Raw genomic sequence first — 17124 nt, 5'->3', positions numbered from 1 at the left:
TTCCTAAACTGTGATTCTTTAAGGACATTTGTTCTGACAGCCTTGTTTTTTCTTTATCCTGTGAAGTCTCTGATCAAGCTACTAGTGTCACTAGTTACCCTTCTTGTGAGTTCTTTAAAGAGAAAAGCAAGACATTAAGGATTTGGTTCACCTTTTCTGAAGCAAGATGGAGCCACCCAATCAGTGGGGTTTGCTGTTGTCCTGGCACAAAGCCCATGTGCTTTCAAGCTAACAAAGACAGAGATCCTTGGATTTCTCTTTGATGTCACCACAGTGGTGCGCTATTTCCAGATGTGCCTGATAGCAGCTAGTGAAATGGCATTGGGGACCTGGATTTCTCACTCTCCCAGTGTCTTGCCCCAGGTGGAGATAAAACTGCTGACACTTTGGCAGCTGCCAAACTTAGAATTAAGATGTCTTCCTCTTAGTGTATTCCGCCTGACATTTGCTAACGCCCATAAAAAGTAATTGCCTTTTAAAATGGTGTATGGGGCTAGGGATTGGCTGGCAAAAACATTTGAGTGAAGGCATGGGGGAGAGATTGATGCTACCTGATTTTCCCCCCAGGGAAGAGAGGGGGATACAACACCTTTATTTTCTTGGGGAGCAGAAAGGTACAGTTGGGTAGTTAAATTTGAAATAGAATAGCAGGACACAAAAAAAAGAGAGAGGGGCATTTAACAAGAAAATCCCTGGAGGGGAAGATTAAAGCGAACAGGTGCTGGAAAATGTTTCTGCATATTAGAGCTTAATTAGATTTGAAGATGAATTCCAGATGGGCTAATTATGTGTGAGTTGTTGCAGGTCCTTTCTTGTAGGGGCAAGCGTGTATTTTTGGAAATGGTGATTTAGTTTGATTGGATTTGATTCCCGCCTCCTACCGTATCTCCTCCATCGAGAAACTGCCTCTTCTGGGGCCCCAGGACCCATTCAGCAGGGTCCTATCTTGGGCTGCCCCTGACAAAGCCAGTAGAGCCATGGAAAGCTGGGCCAACCTGACTGCCGTGGAAACACAGGGCAGCCACCTGTCCTGGGGAAGGACAAATGGCTCTTACCCAGATGGAATGGAAAGTACTTCTGACTTCAGAGGAAGGCAAGCACACAAGCTGTGTGTTGTTTCGAGGAATGTGTCCTTTGATGGGGTGCTAATGCTCCTTGTATAGCCAGCTGGTTAGATACATTTGGACCATTTTCTGGGAGGGCAAAGGGGCAAGTTCTTGTTGGCAGCTCTGTAGGTTGTGGCTAGAGAGAAGGTAGAGAAGGTATGGATAACCTGAGAGGTTTGCAGACCAGAAATGTTAATTTCTACACAAAGGGAGCAGGGCCAAATGGGGCCTCTGGGTGTCCATTAAGATAATGGACGTGGTTTAACTTAGCAGCAGCCTGTAAAGGTTGGCTCTGACACTGGGGAAGGTGTGAATGTGGGGGGGCGGCGGGCCTTGCTTCACCCCGCAGCCTCAGGGAGATCTGCTTGGCATCCATTCAGGTCTGAGAGCTTTAATAAACGTAAACTTTTATGTAGGGCCCCATAATTGGAAATTATGGATGTATAATTTATATATGACTCAATGAATGATTTATATAATGTGAAGTGATGACTTAGATAGAAAATATGACCCCCTCTTGCAGAATCTTTAATGAAAAGCGTCGGTTCTTATGAATTTATTTCTAGAGCTCTGTTTGAACTCAGCATGTTTGACATAAATCAGATCTAATTGTCATTTTATGATTAATGAACATATGCTGGCCATTTTTCCCCATAATTAAACTTTATGTTCCGTGCATCTGACAAAGCAAAACAAGTGTAGACTTGGACAGATTGGTGGTGGAGGTTTCCATGTCTGCGTATTTATGTGTGTGTGTACTCATTTATGTGTGTACTTATTTTATTGCTGTTCGAGTATTAAGTTTCCATAAAGTTGGGTTTTCAGAGGTGTAAGATTGTTAAGAATTAGTATTTAGACTTGAGACTGAGGGAGCTTGTGGAAGAGGAGAGGGCACAGGTGCAGCCTGAGGGGCAAGCGGGAGCCCTGGGCCCATGGCTCAGGCAGCTTTAGGACCAGGCTGGAGTGCCGAGCGGTGTGGGGGGTGGGGAGTCGGGGGTGGGGGCGGCATGAGGTTCAAACACGTTCTCTCAGTGGAGACTCCTGTTCGGCTAGAGTATAGCTGCTTTCTCATCTTATGGCCATCATAAAGAGCTCCAAACAATGAGGGAAGGTGGATTCATTGCAAAACTTTGCACATTCCCTTTCTGCTTTTCGTACACTTCAGCAAGAGTTGTAATGATGGGGGCCGGCCCGGTGGTGCAGCAGTTAAGTTCACACATTCCCATTTGGTGGCCCAGGGTTCGCCGCTTTGGATCCTGGGTGTGGACCGCTTGGCAAGCCATGCTGTGGCAGGCGTCCCACATATAAAGTAGAGGAAGATGGGCACGGATGTTAGCTCAGGGCCAGTCTTCCTCAGCAAAAAGAGGAGGATTGGCAGCAGATGTTAACTCAGGGCTAATCTTCCACAAAACAGAATTGTAATAATGTGAAAGGTGAGACGAGCATGTGAAAGGAAAAACATGTCACTGGTCACCACACCTTCACTCATGCCATCCACCTTTGTTTCCTGTTTCAGGACATAGACAAGTTTGGCAACGAGATCACGCAATTGGCCCGTCCCCTGCCTGTGGAGTATCTGATCATAGACGTAAGTGTGTGTTGTCCCCACTGCCCCACGCTCCCAGTGGGTGCACTGGAGGTCAGGTCTGCCAGGTGGTGGCCGTGCAAGGGCAGCAGCGGCTTGGACAGTTGCACATCGGCCTGGCGTAGGACAGGCACCTAGGAGGTGTTTGGATCACTCAGCTCCTGACCTCCCCGAAAAGCTCACAGTTTTAAGGGCTTTTTCTTTTACTTTCAGTTTTTTTATTTCCTTAAAAACAATGTAGATGTTAACCTCTGCCAAACTAAAGTGGAACAAAGAACCAGCAGCTGGACTGAGCAGCCCTGAGGTCAGTGAGCCCCAGTGGCTCCTTGTGTGAGTGTGTACATGCCGCTCCGGTCACAGCTTACCTGCCACAGCCAGGCTCATGGAGGCCACTCTGTCTGAGTCGGTCCTTAGGGGACACAGCGGTTATCTGTTCTTGAGTGAGGGCCAGTGTGGTTTCAGGGGAGTCCAGGAGCCAAGAGGGTTACTGCCTCCAGTGCATGTTCCCAAAGTCTCAGCTCTTTCTGGGGGTGTGCTCTGGCCACAGAGATGTGGCCCCAGGCCAGAGGGCAGCGGAGTGCTGCAGCATGAAGGCCTGACACTGAGAGTTCTGTCCAAAGGGGAGGGTGGGAGGTGGCTCATTTCCTCACTGCTGCCTGCCAGGATCTGTCTGGGTTGCATTTGGACTTGGGATGGGCATGTGATTCAGGCTGTAAACTCGCATCGCATTTGGAGCAGCAGGTCCCCATGAGCTGAGCCCATCGATGCTCCATTCCAGTTGACAGCTCCAGAGAACATATTTATTACCTAGGCCGTAAGGCATCTGTTTTTTAGACTACCTAGGGTGTAATTAAGATGAAAGCAGATTGATGGAATATACACTTAGGAGGAGTCGGCATGATTTAAAGCCAGCTTTCTAAGGTCTTCCCTCCCAGTGGCCTCGCCTCCCCTTTCTTCCCTAAAGGAGCTAAGTTTTGCCTTAGTGCGTTGTTTCAGTGGTATGTGGTTGTTGAGGGAACGTTCTGCCCTGTGATACCCAAGCTCTCCTTTCCTGTGGAAGGAGGTTGAAGCATTCCTTTGAGAGCAGGTGCCCAGCCAAGTGTGCTCAGCTCCTCTGCTGGCTCCAGATCCATAGCCTAACTGGGGCCGTCTAATGTCCTCGAATCTCCTGACCTGCAGCTGTTTCAGGAGGGAGAGGGATGAGCTGCGTTCCTCTGGGCTTCCGTGCCCATGCTCTGGAGGTGTCTGGGCTAGTCAACCCTGAGGCAGGCTGGGTAGGGAGAGGATCTAAGCATCAGACCAGGTGCTCAACACCCTGCCTCCTCTCCCCTCTGCCATCTGAAATAGTCACACACTGCCAGGTGAACTGTGGTTCGGTTGTTCTCCAAGTGGCAACTGCAAGTCTAACAAATACTTCTCTTAATTCCACGTTTACTTACTAGTAGGTATTCTCTGTCGCCTGTCTACTTACCATCTCTGCCTTCCCAAAGGGAGGGACCCGAGCAGTCCACAGACCTTTGTCTCTGCAGCACGGACAGACACTCCACTGTCTTTGGAACTATGACAGCAGCCGAGACTGAGCCCTTTGTGTGCTGGGCCCGGTTCTGAGGACTTTGCACGTCTGAGCGCATTTAATCCTCACAGCAGCCTTAGGAGGCGTAGGCACTAGGATCATCTTTATCTTGCAGATGAGCAAAGTGAGGCCTCGGATTCCTAGCTGACAGAGGCCAAGCAGCTAGTACACAGCACTGCAGCTTAAGTCCATACCCTTCGCCATGTGGCTACGGGTCTCAATAAGACCAGTAAGGCTTGGGTGGGGGCTGCTGCTGACAGCTCAGCTCATCCTTCAGAGTGCTGGCACAGGCACAGCGAATCCTCGGCCAGCCAGCCTGAAACAGCTCGCTGCCTTTGCTGATGTGGAAAACAGACCAGGACAACATTTTTATTCTTTAGAAATAGTCCCAAAGGAACCAGAATAGCTGCCCTAAATCTGGATGAGGTGTAATCTGCTGCCTCTAGTGTCATTTTGCAGAGGAAAAGCTGCGTTGACCAAAAGGTGGCTGATAGCTCACACTCTGGTGTTTTTGTGGGGAGGGGCATCTGCCAGGAGGAATGAGGAACTGTATTTGTATTGATTCTTGCACGTTTACCACTGTCCGTAGCTTCTGTGGATTATATGTTAGATTCAAAATGCCCTCTGTTGTTTCTAAAGCGTGTCTGAACCAAATGAAGGGCTCAGACAACCCTTTGAACACAGCTCTTGGCTCCAGCATCTTCAGGGAGAGCAGGAGAGCTGGGCCCTGCATCTCAGAGGTCTCCACTCTCCTCCCCTCTGGAGCGAGGCCCTCCAGAATTTAGAAGGGCCTTTAGCAAGCTCGCTAGAGGTCATTGCATCTCTCAAAACCCTCACAGGCTGATTCTGCAGTGCCCTCCAGAGTTGGGAGCAGAGGCAGCTCCTGACATGCCTCCTCGCCTCCTCCGTTGTTCCCGTAGTTCACTCTCCAGTTCCTCCATGGTGCAGGAAAGCACCTGGGTGAGAGGCTCATCACAGGGGAGCTGCACCTGGGGTAGTCCCAGGGGGCCAGAGTCAGGTACTATAGGGGCCAGTGTACAGAAACTGCCCACAGGTGTGCAGTCTCAAAAATTATTAAAAATAGTTCTTGAGTTTGACTCCCAGAGTCAAAGTTTCAGAATTTTCATCTAGAGGTGGTACTAAGAGTTCCCTCTTCCTTCAGTGTAGGGCAGTTCGGGCTCTTTGCCGCTGAAACTTGGGATCTGGGGGTGGTGTATGTGTGCAAGGCTCTTTGGGGCACTTGACAATTGTCTACACCCCTGTTTACAGCACAGTTTATCACGGGTTTGTGTTTTGTTCATTAGATCACAACAACTTTCCCCAAGGATCCAGTTTATACTTTTTCTATTTCGCAAAATCCATTTCCTATTGAAAACCGGGATGTATTGGGTGAGACACAGGTAAGCTCTTTGTCTTTAGAAACATAATTTAAAGTAACTACTGCTTGTTTATTTAGTGTCAGTATTGTTTTTCCAGAAAGTACCAAGCTTTCAAACTCTCCTGGTTCATTCTTTTGACAAATCCTGGCTAGGCCTTTTTCTAAGACACTGTTGATCTTCGTGAGGCCCTCTCTGGGGCTGGGGTGATGGATGACACAAAGGCAAATCCCCGTAAGTCCTTGGGCCTGTGGATTTGCCAGAATGGCCATTCTTGGTTGGCTTCCTTTTTTTCCCAAAATTTATTTCTCACTTTGTGTCCTTTTGCAAGAACTTTTTCATTTGTTTGTTAATCAGTGTTATCTCTTTATGGAGATGTCTTGCTTCACTGTTTGCCCTGGCCTGCCTTGTCACCTGCTGTTTCTTGGGCACCGTCTGAGCCCTGTGGGCCTTGTATGGCCTGGCCCCTCAGGCTTTCCAGCACATGGTGCTGATGTCATTCAACATGTCCCACGTTGTGGCCTTCCCCTCTCACCAGCAGATCAGCCAGATCGGAAATGCTCTGACTGCGCGTGTGCCACATGGACGGTCTGTGTACACACGTTTGTTCTTAGATCCTAATTTGTTAACAGGCATTGCAGAAAATGGCTTGGTTACAGAATATCTATGAGGTTTTCTTCTGAAGCAGTGGTTTGTTTACAAAACCTCTCTGACTTGTGGGTCTCTTTACTGCCCGTCTGTCCAGGGACTCGGGGTGCTTTAGAGGTGCAGAGCCACTTAGTGGGGTAGCCCTCTTTTTTTTTTTTTTTAAGATTTTATTTTTCCTTTCTCTCCCAAAGCCCCCCACTACATAGTTGTGTATTTTTAGTTGCGGGTCCTTCTAGTTGTGGCATGTGGCACGCCGCCTCAGCATGGCTTGATGAGCAGTGCCATGTCTGCACCCAGGATTCGAACTGGCAAAACCCTGGGCCTCCGAAGCAGAGCGCACAAACTTAACCACTCGGCCATGGGGCCGGCCCCGGGCTAGCACTTTTGAATCTCCTTTTTTCCATCCTGCTGAAGGTATTAGTGTTGCAAAAGCCCACCTCCACCTCCTCACACACAGTTCCTCATCCTCATTATCAAGCTGCCCTAGATCAACAATGCAACTAGACAGAAAAGCAGACGGGTCTCCTAGCCCCAAAGTGGGCCCTTCCCACAGCCTTCACCTAGAGGGAAGGGGTTGTTTTTTGTCTGTTTGAACGTGTCTCACACCTGGGTCAGCTTTATAAACATGCCTTCTTATACCTCTGTCTAAGTCAGATGTCGTGAGAGTGTCCTCCTGGGAGAAGAGGCCACAGCTTGTTCTGCACCTGTGTGCTCCTCTGTCCCTGGGTCCTCATCACTGGTTGTAGGAAGAGAGGGAGAGAGGCGTCCATCAGCATCAGACATCTTCACTTACAGCTTAGGAGGAAATGGCTCTCTTCTGGGTCTGCCATGGGGAGTTGTAATGGAACGTCCGTGTTTGTTTCCTTCCTTCTCTCACCCCCATCACTCTAGGACTTCCATAGTTTGGCTACCTATTTGTCCCAGAATACTTCATCTGTGTTCTTGGACACAATCTCGGATTTCCACCTCCTGCTGTTTCTGGTCACCAATGAAGTCATGCCTCTGCAGGTACGTCTTTAGTGTGTGTGCCTGCTGAGCACCTGGCTTTGGTGCACCCCGGGAGGGTTGGCTGGAAAGAGATGCTTCCTTTCCTCACAAACCAGAGCATGGCTGGGCCTTGGGTTGCAGTGGCCCCTTGCGTCCTGTGGGCAGCGGCTTTCACAAGGGGCTTGTTGATAGAAAGATGAATTGTTTCACGTTAAGCGTTTGCATAGAAACAACTTCTTAAGTGTCCGTCCTCCGTGGTGGAGGACAGTTTGGTTTGTGCTGTAATCACTTGGGAGGTAGAGCTCATTGAGCTCTGTGTCCTCTAGCATGGAGCACCAGAGATCCAACAATTTAAAAATTCCTGTCCTAATGGTTTCAGAATCACAGCTTCTGCTGCTTATTGATATCTCCCCACCGCCCAAATCAACTTTGGTTTTATCTCCTTGGCCCAGAAGGTTGGCAAGCGTCCAGGCCCCAAGTGCACAGCTGCACAGTTGGCATTTTTAAGGCACACTGTTGGAGAGAAGAGGGAGAGCATTACAGATGGCAGTTATGATCTGAGCAATGTGGGGGCAGGGGCCAGTGGATCCAGCCAGGAGGCCCCTTTCATGTGCCATGTCATGGATGTCTTTCTGTTTTGGCCTTTTTTCTGCCTAAGACCCCAAGCAAATGCTAGAGAAAGAACTTGTTCATTTCTGAGCCACCGATACACTGACTCAGCACCTTTTCCTGGAGGTGACAGCATAGACTGGAGAGACCCCTCCCTCCTCACTGCTTTTCTACATCAGGTGGCCTCTAGCTCTTATTATATCCTGCTGGGTTTATCTAGTATCTGTATCTTTTCCCCAAATCACCTGCTTCTTATATTTGACACCAGGCACCCTGGGACTTCCCACTGGTTCTGCCTTCCTTGTTAAGCCTAGAGAGTTGCACCTCTGGCCCCAGGTTCAGCTGCTGCCCGTCCATTTGGACAGCTGGTGAAAAGTTAGGCTCTCAATATCAGGGCCTCCTTGCTAGTAATTGTGTACTGTTTTGCAGTCACCTATTGGAAAACATTTTCTGTAGGTACTGTCTGAGAGCCCCGAAGGCTTTATAAATCTCTCTTTATATAAACTGTTTTAATTCTCTGCACTTTGACACTAGAGGCCTAGGATATAAAGTGCATTTTTAAAGACACAAGTGAGAAGATAAAGAGCCCAAGGAGAGAGTGTGAGGGAGGATAGACTTCACAACCACGAGCCTCCTGTCCACCCATCTGAGCCCCCAGCAGAAGGGACGTGAGCTTTATTATGTAGGTGATTGAGCACTCTGTCAGCCCATGACAGAGAGCGGCACAGCAGCCAACTTGGGGTGATTTGGGAAGAATTTGAATTTTAGCTCAATTTAGCAGTTGTATTTATAGACCTAAGTGTGTGGCATTTTACGTTTCATAGTGACAGCCTGGGAGGTTTTTTAAATTCCCCTGAAGTATGTCTTGATGTTGGGGAAGAAGAAACCTATTAACAAGAATCTGTCCACCACAGGCAAAGCAAGTTGGAACCTTCTTTTTGGCTTCTTGCAGGACAGCATCAGCTTGCTGCTGGAGGCCGTGAGGACCAGAAATGAGGAGCTTGCTCAGACATGGAAGAAGTCCGAGCAGTGGGCCACCATCGAGCAGCTGTGCAGTAAGTGTCCTTCCCTTCCTTGGTCCCAAGGGTCGCGCCTTCATGGTCCCTTTGCCAGACAGAGCCCAGGGGGCCGGACGCCTGCTCTTCAGAGCTTCAGTGCTTCTTATGCCCTAGAAGCCTGACGCCAGCTGTGTTCTGCTGGGCATCGCTCATGGGCAGCTGAACAAGCACAGACTGGCCTCTGCCAGGGCACTCAGACTTCTTCATTGCCGTAACATACATTCTATAAAGGGCACAGATCTTTGGTGTACAGATCAGTGAATTTTTTTTTTTTCTCCCCAAAGCCCTCCAGTACATAGTTGTATATTTTAGTTGTGGGTCCTTCTAGTTGTGGCATGTGGGACACCGCCTCAGCATGGCCTGATGAGCAGTGCCATGTCCACGCCCAGGATCCGAACCAGCAAAACCCTGGGCCACCAAAGCGGAGCGCACGAACTTAACCACTCGGCCATGGAGCCAGCCCCAAGATCAGTGAATTTTTAAACATGTGTTCACTGGAGAAGCTATTCTTCAAGCATCTTAGGGACAATTTTAAAGTCATTGTTTTAGATAAACAGAAACTTTACATTCATATGAGTGCTGAGAGTACAGAAACCTCTTGGTCTCCTCAGGCTTTTCTTTTTCCCACTAGTCCTCAGAGCTTTCTTGACTGGTAAGAAGGAAAAAAGTTACAGAATAGAACGTGGGGATGTCGTGTCTCCAGGAGCCTGAGACCACGCCACCCTGATGAGAGTCCTCTGTCTGTCTCGGTCAGGCGCCCCGCTGCAGCCGTGTTGTGCTCGCGCACTGCTTGCACCAGTGCGGCTGATCCTGTCCAGCCGAGTACTCAAAGTGGCAGGCAGCCTTGACAGCCCTTTTCCCTGTGGTTTTGAGAAATATTGGAGTGCCCTCTTAAGACAACCTTGAAAATACATATAAAAACATGTTCTCAATCTAGTAGATAGATACTAGAATCAAAATTAGCCAAGAAAAACCTCAGTGGAATCCGAGCCGTGAGGAAGCCTAGTGGAGAGTTATTCTCTCTTGAACTAAAACACCCAGGAGCTCAGTGGTCTGAAGAACCTTAGTATCTGTTGTGTTAAGCTTTGTGTGAAGTTTTCTTTTTTTATACAGTTCTGACAGCCAAACCATAATATGGCTGGCTAGATGTGCTATGGATTCTTCTTGCCCTCATGTTCTGAACCATTGCTCAGATGTTCTAAGTTGTTCTCACCAAACTCCCTAAAATGAAACCCCACAGCCTCATGTCCTCGGGTAGACAGTGGGGTGGCACCAGCCAGTGATGCTCAACACCTGGTGTAACTCCCACATGGGCTTCCCCCCAGGGTTATTTTCAGGTCCTTCACACAAACATTGATTACAGCAGCTTTAACATTGGAGCCCTTTCTTCCAGCCCAGAGAGTGTGCACAGGGCAGCCAAGAGTGTGCAGAGATGCTCCATGGGGACCCAGAGGGAAGACAGGTTGCCAGGAGGTTACTCTGGATACACATTGGTCTGGTTGGGGGAAAGGAAAACTAGATCTGAAAAGGTTTCAGTCTGAGCATTTAGCATGTTTTTGCCATCTCCATTAGCCACTAACCTGAAGCAAGTGACCCCACAGGGGCTGGAGCCTGCTGGCCCCACCCCTCGTGCTTAGACAGGATAAGAAGAACCCAAGCCCCTGTCAGGGTCAGTCCTACAGCAGCAGGGGGACAGCCGCCTGCAGCCTCTGCCTGGAGAACTCCTGGTGTTGATGACCCTTGCTTTGCTAAAAAGTGTATTATGTGACTGTCACATCCTCTCAACATATAATCTGCTCATGGAACTCAACGTGTTATGCACAGGACTGGTGACAGAAATTGCTAGTAGAGTACCACTTAGCCAGGCACCACAAAACGTGAGGCACCTGGGGGCGCGTTTGATGGGAGCCGGGCAAAGCTCTGCTGAAAGCTGACGCTTTGCCAAATGAACGAAGTAAACAGAACTACCATCTTTCTAGATTGGAAGACTCAATATATTTTTAGGGTGTCAGTTTTCCCAAAATCAATCAGTGCAATCCCATTGAAAATCCCCATAGACATTTTTTGGCAGGGGAGGGGAGTGAAAAATAAGTTATAAAATTTATCTGGGAATGTCGCGGGCCTAGAAGGGCAGTCTTGAAAGAGAAAAACAAAGTTGGAGGCCAGACACCACCTGATTTCAGGACCACAAGACTACAGTGGCTAAGACAGCATGGTGTCAGCGTGAGAGTAAACAGACCAATGGGCCAGATGGAAACTTGAGAACTGGTTGATAACACGGGCACCAGAACAGCTAAGTGAGGAGAAGATGGCCTTTTCAGGAAAGCGACGGAACAACTGGATATGTGTGCATAAAATGAACCTTGACCTCTACAATACACAAAAATCAACTCAAGATGGGTCATAGGCCTAATGGTGAAAGCTAAAACTGTAAAGCAATGTATTTAATTAATTAATTAATTTTATTTTATTTTTGTGAGGAAGATTGGCCCTAAGCTAACATCTGTTGCCAATCTTCCTATTTTTGCTTGAGGAAGATTGTCCCTGAACTAACATCTGTGCCAGTCCTCCTCTGTTTTAAGTGGGATGCCGCCACAGTGTGGCTTGATGAGCAGTGCTAGGTCCACACCTTGCATCCGAACCCGCCAACCCCGGGACACTGAAGTGGAGCGTGTGAACTTAACCAGCTGGCCCCTAAAGCATTTATTTAAAAAAAACAAGTTGAGTATCTTCAGGGCCTTGGGGCAGGCAAAGATTGTTTTAGGCGGCAGCAGGACTTTGAGGCAGGACAGAGAAAACACTGACTGTGAAGACTGGTCAGCTGGACTTTATCAAAATGAAGCATTTGTGCTCATCAAAGACACTATTAAAAACATGAAAAGGCAAGACACAGACCGGGGGAGAATATCTGTAATCTACAGGAACGGCACAGGGCTCACAGGCAAAGCGGAGAACTCTGCACACGGACAATTAACAACATACATGTGAATGACGCAGGGCTCACAGCTGAAATCGAGCTCTGCGTATGGATAGTTGATAACCAAAACACAAAGAGCACGGGTAAAAACCGGGTGAAAGACGTCAGCATTTCACAAGAGATACAGTAGTGGTCAGCATCCTTAGTCATCAGGGAAATGCAGATTAAAACAAATGAGATACCATTACACATTCCTAGATTGGCTAAGATGGAAAACTGACAGGATCCAGTGCTGGTGAGCTTGCAGAGCAGCTGGAACCCTCTCACACCCCACTGAGAATGTGGAAACAGTCTGGCAGTTTCTTATAAATTCTCACTTGCCCTAGGACCCAGGAAGCCCACTGCTAGATTTTTACCCAAGAGACATGAAAACACAGGTTTCACACAAAGATTTGTGCAACAATATTTGTGGCAGCTTTGTTTGTAAGAGCTCAAAACTGGAAACGACCCAAATGTCCGTCAAGAGGGGAATGGGTACCCTGTGATGCTGTTCACACAGAGAAGTACCACTCAGCAATAAAAAAGGAGCCACTGACACGGCAAGCCAGGAGGGCGGGCCAGGTGGATTGAGTCGGTCATAGGCGACAGATTTGAGCTCTGCACACGACAGCTTTATTTAGCAGGGTTCTGTGCAATCAGAGAACCCACAGTGGGGGTCCTGCAGCCGCATCTGCCCATGCCCGTAGCAGTTGCTTTGAGTCCACTTTTACTCTGATAAGCAGTAGCGCAGAGCTCTCAGACGGGGTGGAACGTCTTCCTGTGCAGAAATGATGAACACACACTTCTTCCCACCCTACAGGCACAGTCGGAGTGCAGCTTCCGGGCCTCCATGAGTACGGAGCCATCGGGGGCTCCACACATGCCACCACGGCTGCTATGTGGGCCTGTCAGCACTGCACCTTCATGAACCAGCCAGGCACTGGCCACTGCGAGATGTGCAGCCTCCCCAGGACCTAGGGCTCCCGGCCCCTGCTGGCAGGACTGGACCCACCCCAGCCCTTTCTGAAGCCAGGATTGTTGTAACCATGCCCAAAAGTGGGCAGCCCTGAAGGGCAGGGCGGGGCTGACTGCCCTGGGGTCTGTGATCCACAAAGCTTCTTAGCACCCAGCTTCCCTGGAGGGAGGGAGCCAGGCTGGTGCTCTGCAGGCTGAAACCAGACTTCTAGGCCCGGATGCCTGGCACGCCTGCTCGGTTCCCAGCCCCTACTGTGGTGGAAGGACTGGGCACCTCTAAATCACCACCTGGGATTGGAGGGGTGGGGAAGCCTTGCTGCTGCCACCCAGCTTTCTCTTTCCTTCCTCTTGGATGCTTTTTGTTCTTGCCTCCCGTGTTTCTGGCTGGGAGCTCTTGAGGGCCTCTTTACCCTGTTGCTCTGGGGCAGACCCTGCCTGTGAGGGCCAACTTCTTCCCCTTCCAGTAGCCGTTGTCTGGTGGAAACTCGAGTGGCCATGGGCTCACCAGCCTCCTGACTGCTTGATCTGCAGGTTAATTGCTGCCCACCCTTTTTCTTGCTCTCACCTAATGTCCAGGTGGGATTTTAAAGTCTGCATTGGTTGTAATAACAGTTATCAGTAATTCCTGCCCAGAAGACTTTTTATTTATTTTTTTTAAGATAAAAACTGCATAAAAGGGGAGTGAGAGAGACTAGTTTCCACTTCCTTTCCTCCTTTAGTGAGTCCTTGTGGGTGTGTGCTGGGTGGGTGAGTGTGGACGGGGGACCCACAGTCATTTCTCTTTGGAAGTAAACCTCAGTGCCTGAGACTTTTCTGCCAAGCCGCACAGCTGCGACACCTGCAGACACGGGCGGTCCGAGCAGGAGGGCAGTGGTGGTTCCCACCAAGTAAGCGGCCCCTCCAGATGGCCAATGCTGCTGACCAGGCCTGCATCGGGTGAGCTGGTTTCCGGGGACTGGAAGCTCTGGTCTCTTTCGCCATCCCTTCCCATTGCCCCGCCCAGCCCCTGGCCTTTGGCACAGTGACAAGGCCATTGAGACGGGCCTGGGTGAGGGAGTAGGGGCTTGGCCTGTCATAAGGGTCATGTGGCATTGCTGTGGGGGCATCGGAAAGTTGATACTATGCTGACAGTGTGAGGTCTGGGCTAGCCCAGGACAGAGGTCGTGATTTGACCATACCCATGTGCTCTGGGTTCCCCACATTTCCTCTGTGGCCAGGCTATGGTCTGGCCCTTCCCCAGGGAGTTGTGGGCATCCTGATGCCTCTTTGCCTTAATGAGAGCCGTATCTCTGAGCTGCACTGCACCCCCCAGGGAGGCCGGCCCAGACACATTCTGTGCTTGGGGACTTCAAGTCTCTGGTGTGGGGGTTGGGGGCAGGCCTATGTGACCCTCCCTTACCCTTGGCACTGTGGACAGAGAACACGTGCATGTTGGCTTCTCCTGTCGTGAGTGCTGTGCCTGGCATCTTCAGGTCCACCTGGCGGGGGACACCAAATGAGAGACACAGACTTGTCTGCTCTTGGGGCCAGTGGCCCATTGGGTTGGGTCTGGCTGCGGCAGAGCTGTCTGTACTGGAGGGGCAGGAGAGGCACAGAGCTGCCAGTCTCTCTCTCCCCAGCTCGTCTGTCGGCTGCCTGGTCTTGCTCCTAACAGCTGCGCCGCTGGAGCTCCAGCCTCTGTGTCACCTGGGCTCTGCGATCAGATGTCAGCCTGCAGATGGCCTGGTGTCCCCAGGCCCCGTGCTTAGTCTCTGTGTCTCCCAGTGCCGGGGTAGGGATGGAGGGTGCAGATTTCTGAGAGCCCAATGCCCCCGCCCTCCAGTTCCTCCTCTGCTTGATCCACCAAGCTGGTTTCCTTTTCTCTTCAACCAGTTTTCTCCTCACTCTGAAGTTCCAGCATCTGCATAATTCCATTTGTTTCCTTTTGTCTTTCAGTTAAAGAAAAAGCATTGTGATTTCTCTGCTTCTGAGTCACTCTTTGTTCAGTAATGCACTTTATTTTATTGTCCAAAGAGAGTCTGAGCTCAGTGAAAGGGCGTGCGGGGGTGTCCTGCTGGAGGGCTTGGGCCCAGGCAGCCCAGCCACCACCTCTTGCACAGGGGAGGGGCTCCCCAGCCCTACCTGCGTCCTACCTGCCCTCACGTGGACACACCCTCTCATGCCACCAGGCACCATAACCCAGCGAGAGGTGACTGACTGCACACTTGCCCGGGTGAACACAGCCGGCCGCCTCGGCCTCCTCCCACCAGTCTGCCCTGGTGCTCCCGCCTTGGCTCTGCTTGGGGCTCGAAGTGTGCATCGGTTGGGTTTGCGTTAGCGTTACCTGGACTCCAGCCCTGCAGTGGAACTAATAAAAGCACCTGAAGTGACTGCCGAGCTCCCCGTCTGTCTTTCCTGGGCCCTGAGGCCTCTCCCTGCGCGCTGAGCCTTTGTCTGCAGGTCAAGTGGTGTCTGCTGTATGTCGGCTGACTGACAACTTTCCTCCACATGTCACTGTCCTCCCCTGATGTATTTGGACAATTGATTTGAAGGGTAGGGCCCCACTCCCCTGCCTGGGCTCCTTGGCAGTGTGCTTCCAGCACAACGTCTGGGTGGAAGAGAAGAGCCTGGGCTCCCTTTCTGCGCCTTCCCCGCCTGTCAGCCATGTGGCTGCTCCTGGGCCTCTGCATGGTGAAGCAGGTGCAACTGACAGGCAGCAGATGAAGCATGAAGTCCGGAAGCCCCCAGACTCCACAGGTGTCGGGTGCGAGGCCTGGAGGTGACATGCTGCCTCACCTGAATGACCTTGTCTGGTGACAGCCAGAAGGCACCCCTCTGATGTTTGGGTGCCAGCCTCCACACACACCTTTCAGCACCACTCTGTCCTCCAGCTGGGTGATTCATTGCTCCCTGAATCAGTACATAGGAACACCTCACGTGGATGTCTGAGGGGCCCTGGGGTGAGGCAGGCCCCAGCCTTGCTTCTGGACTGTAGGGTGGGCGGGCCATCAGCACCTGCCTCCAGTCTCAGTCCTGTCCCTGAGACTTTCTGCTTTCAACAGCAGTGCAGTTCACACTATCAACCACAGCTCCCAAGTTCAGGTTTTATTGTCATGCTGGGCCCTTGGTGCATCTTAGGCTGCTGAACTTGGTTCCATGAAGTGATAAGGTTCTGGGACCCCCCCCCACCACACCCCAAGAAATCAAGCAAATGGAGTGTACTGCTTGGAAATAGAATTCTGGGGTCCTACCCCCTCTTTGCTGGCACATTCGACCTGTTGGCAGGCTACGCCACCTGTGAGAAGTACATGGCACAGCCTGTAACTTCCTTGCACGCCCCGTGCTTTCTCCCCCGAGTCCGGTGGCGCAGTTTGTCCTTAGGGTGATTACGCTGCCTCCAAACTTGGCATTACTGGCTGTCAGCAATGTGCTCTGCTGTCTCAGGTTTCCCACTAGGAGTGTGCACCTTGCACACCCATGTGAGAGGCCCCCTCACTCTGCATCATCCGTTAGCCATCTCAGTGGGCCTTCAGCCCTTTATTCATGTCTGTAACCTCCAGGGATCGGCACTCAAGGCCCCCCTGTGTTGAGATAGGCTGTTGATGATCATAAATCCTTGTATCGCAGAGTGGGGCTTGCCTGGCCTTGGGGCCAGGAGCCTGCTAGCCCCCCTGAACAGAAGGAAGTGGGACAGAGGAGTGACCCAACTTAACAGTGCCTGCAGGGTCGTCCTGGCCAGTCAGGGCTGAACCTGCTCAGCCCATCCTCTCCCAGGTGGTCCTCCCCACATGATCATTTTCTCTAGGATGATCCTGGTGTATTTCCCTCAGTGTTGGAAAACAGCCTCGGAGGAGTGGGATGGGAATTAGTGTGAGCATGTGGCTCCCAAGGATTGGTGGTCAGAAAACCAGCCAAGAACACTTGTGCACTGGGCGGGGGGAAATTCAGAGTGATACGTTGCTTGAAAGGAGCATGTCCTCTTCCTAATTCCAAAGGCCAAGTAGGAGTGGGTCCTCCTCATTCCTCCATGGCCCTCTCCTCCTGTCCCAGCAGCCAGGACAGTGTTTCCAGCCTAAACATCTGGGAGCAGGAGGGACAGACAACAGACTGCAGATGCCCACTCAAGTTGTATCCAACTAGCATCCAGGAGCAGTGGGACCGTGGCTGTCCACTGCCCTAGAGATGAGGGCCCACCTCAACCTCAAGGAGAGGGGTTGGAACTTGTGCTACTGGTTCTTTGTGTTTCGGTAGGCACACCAGCCTCTGTGATGT

At 50.7% G+C, this 17124-nt stretch overlaps 1 protein-coding gene across 2 annotated transcripts in view; it reads left to right on the top strand.

The window, feature by feature from the left end:
* The window catches only part of NPLOC4 (NPL4 homolog, ubiquitin recognition factor), a 68911-nt gene extending 53668 nt beyond the window's left edge, over positions 1 to 15243 (top strand). For both annotated transcript variants that reach the window (XM_070483829.1, XM_044745975.2), the window contains 5 exons: positions 2623 to 2694; positions 5569 to 5664; positions 7180 to 7296; positions 8837 to 8939; positions 12719 to 15243. In XM_070483829.1, coding sequence (XP_070339930.1) covers positions 2623 to 2694; positions 5569 to 5664; positions 7180 to 7296; positions 8837 to 8939; positions 12719 to 12876 — 546 coding nt within the window. In that variant the 3' untranslated portion in view covers positions 12877 to 15243. The remainder of the gene's footprint in view (positions 1 to 2622; positions 2695 to 5568; positions 5665 to 7179; positions 7297 to 8836; positions 8940 to 12718) is intronic.
* Positions 15244 to 17124: the final 1881 nt, after the last annotated feature.

This window comes from Equus asinus, chromosome 13 (assembly GCF_041296235.1).
Source record: "Equus asinus isolate D_3611 breed Donkey chromosome 13, EquAss-T2T_v2, whole genome shotgun sequence".
Taxonomy (NCBI): domain Eukaryota; kingdom Metazoa; phylum Chordata; class Mammalia; order Perissodactyla; family Equidae; genus Equus; species Equus asinus.
This window is presented reverse-complemented; position numbering and strand designations above follow the sequence as displayed.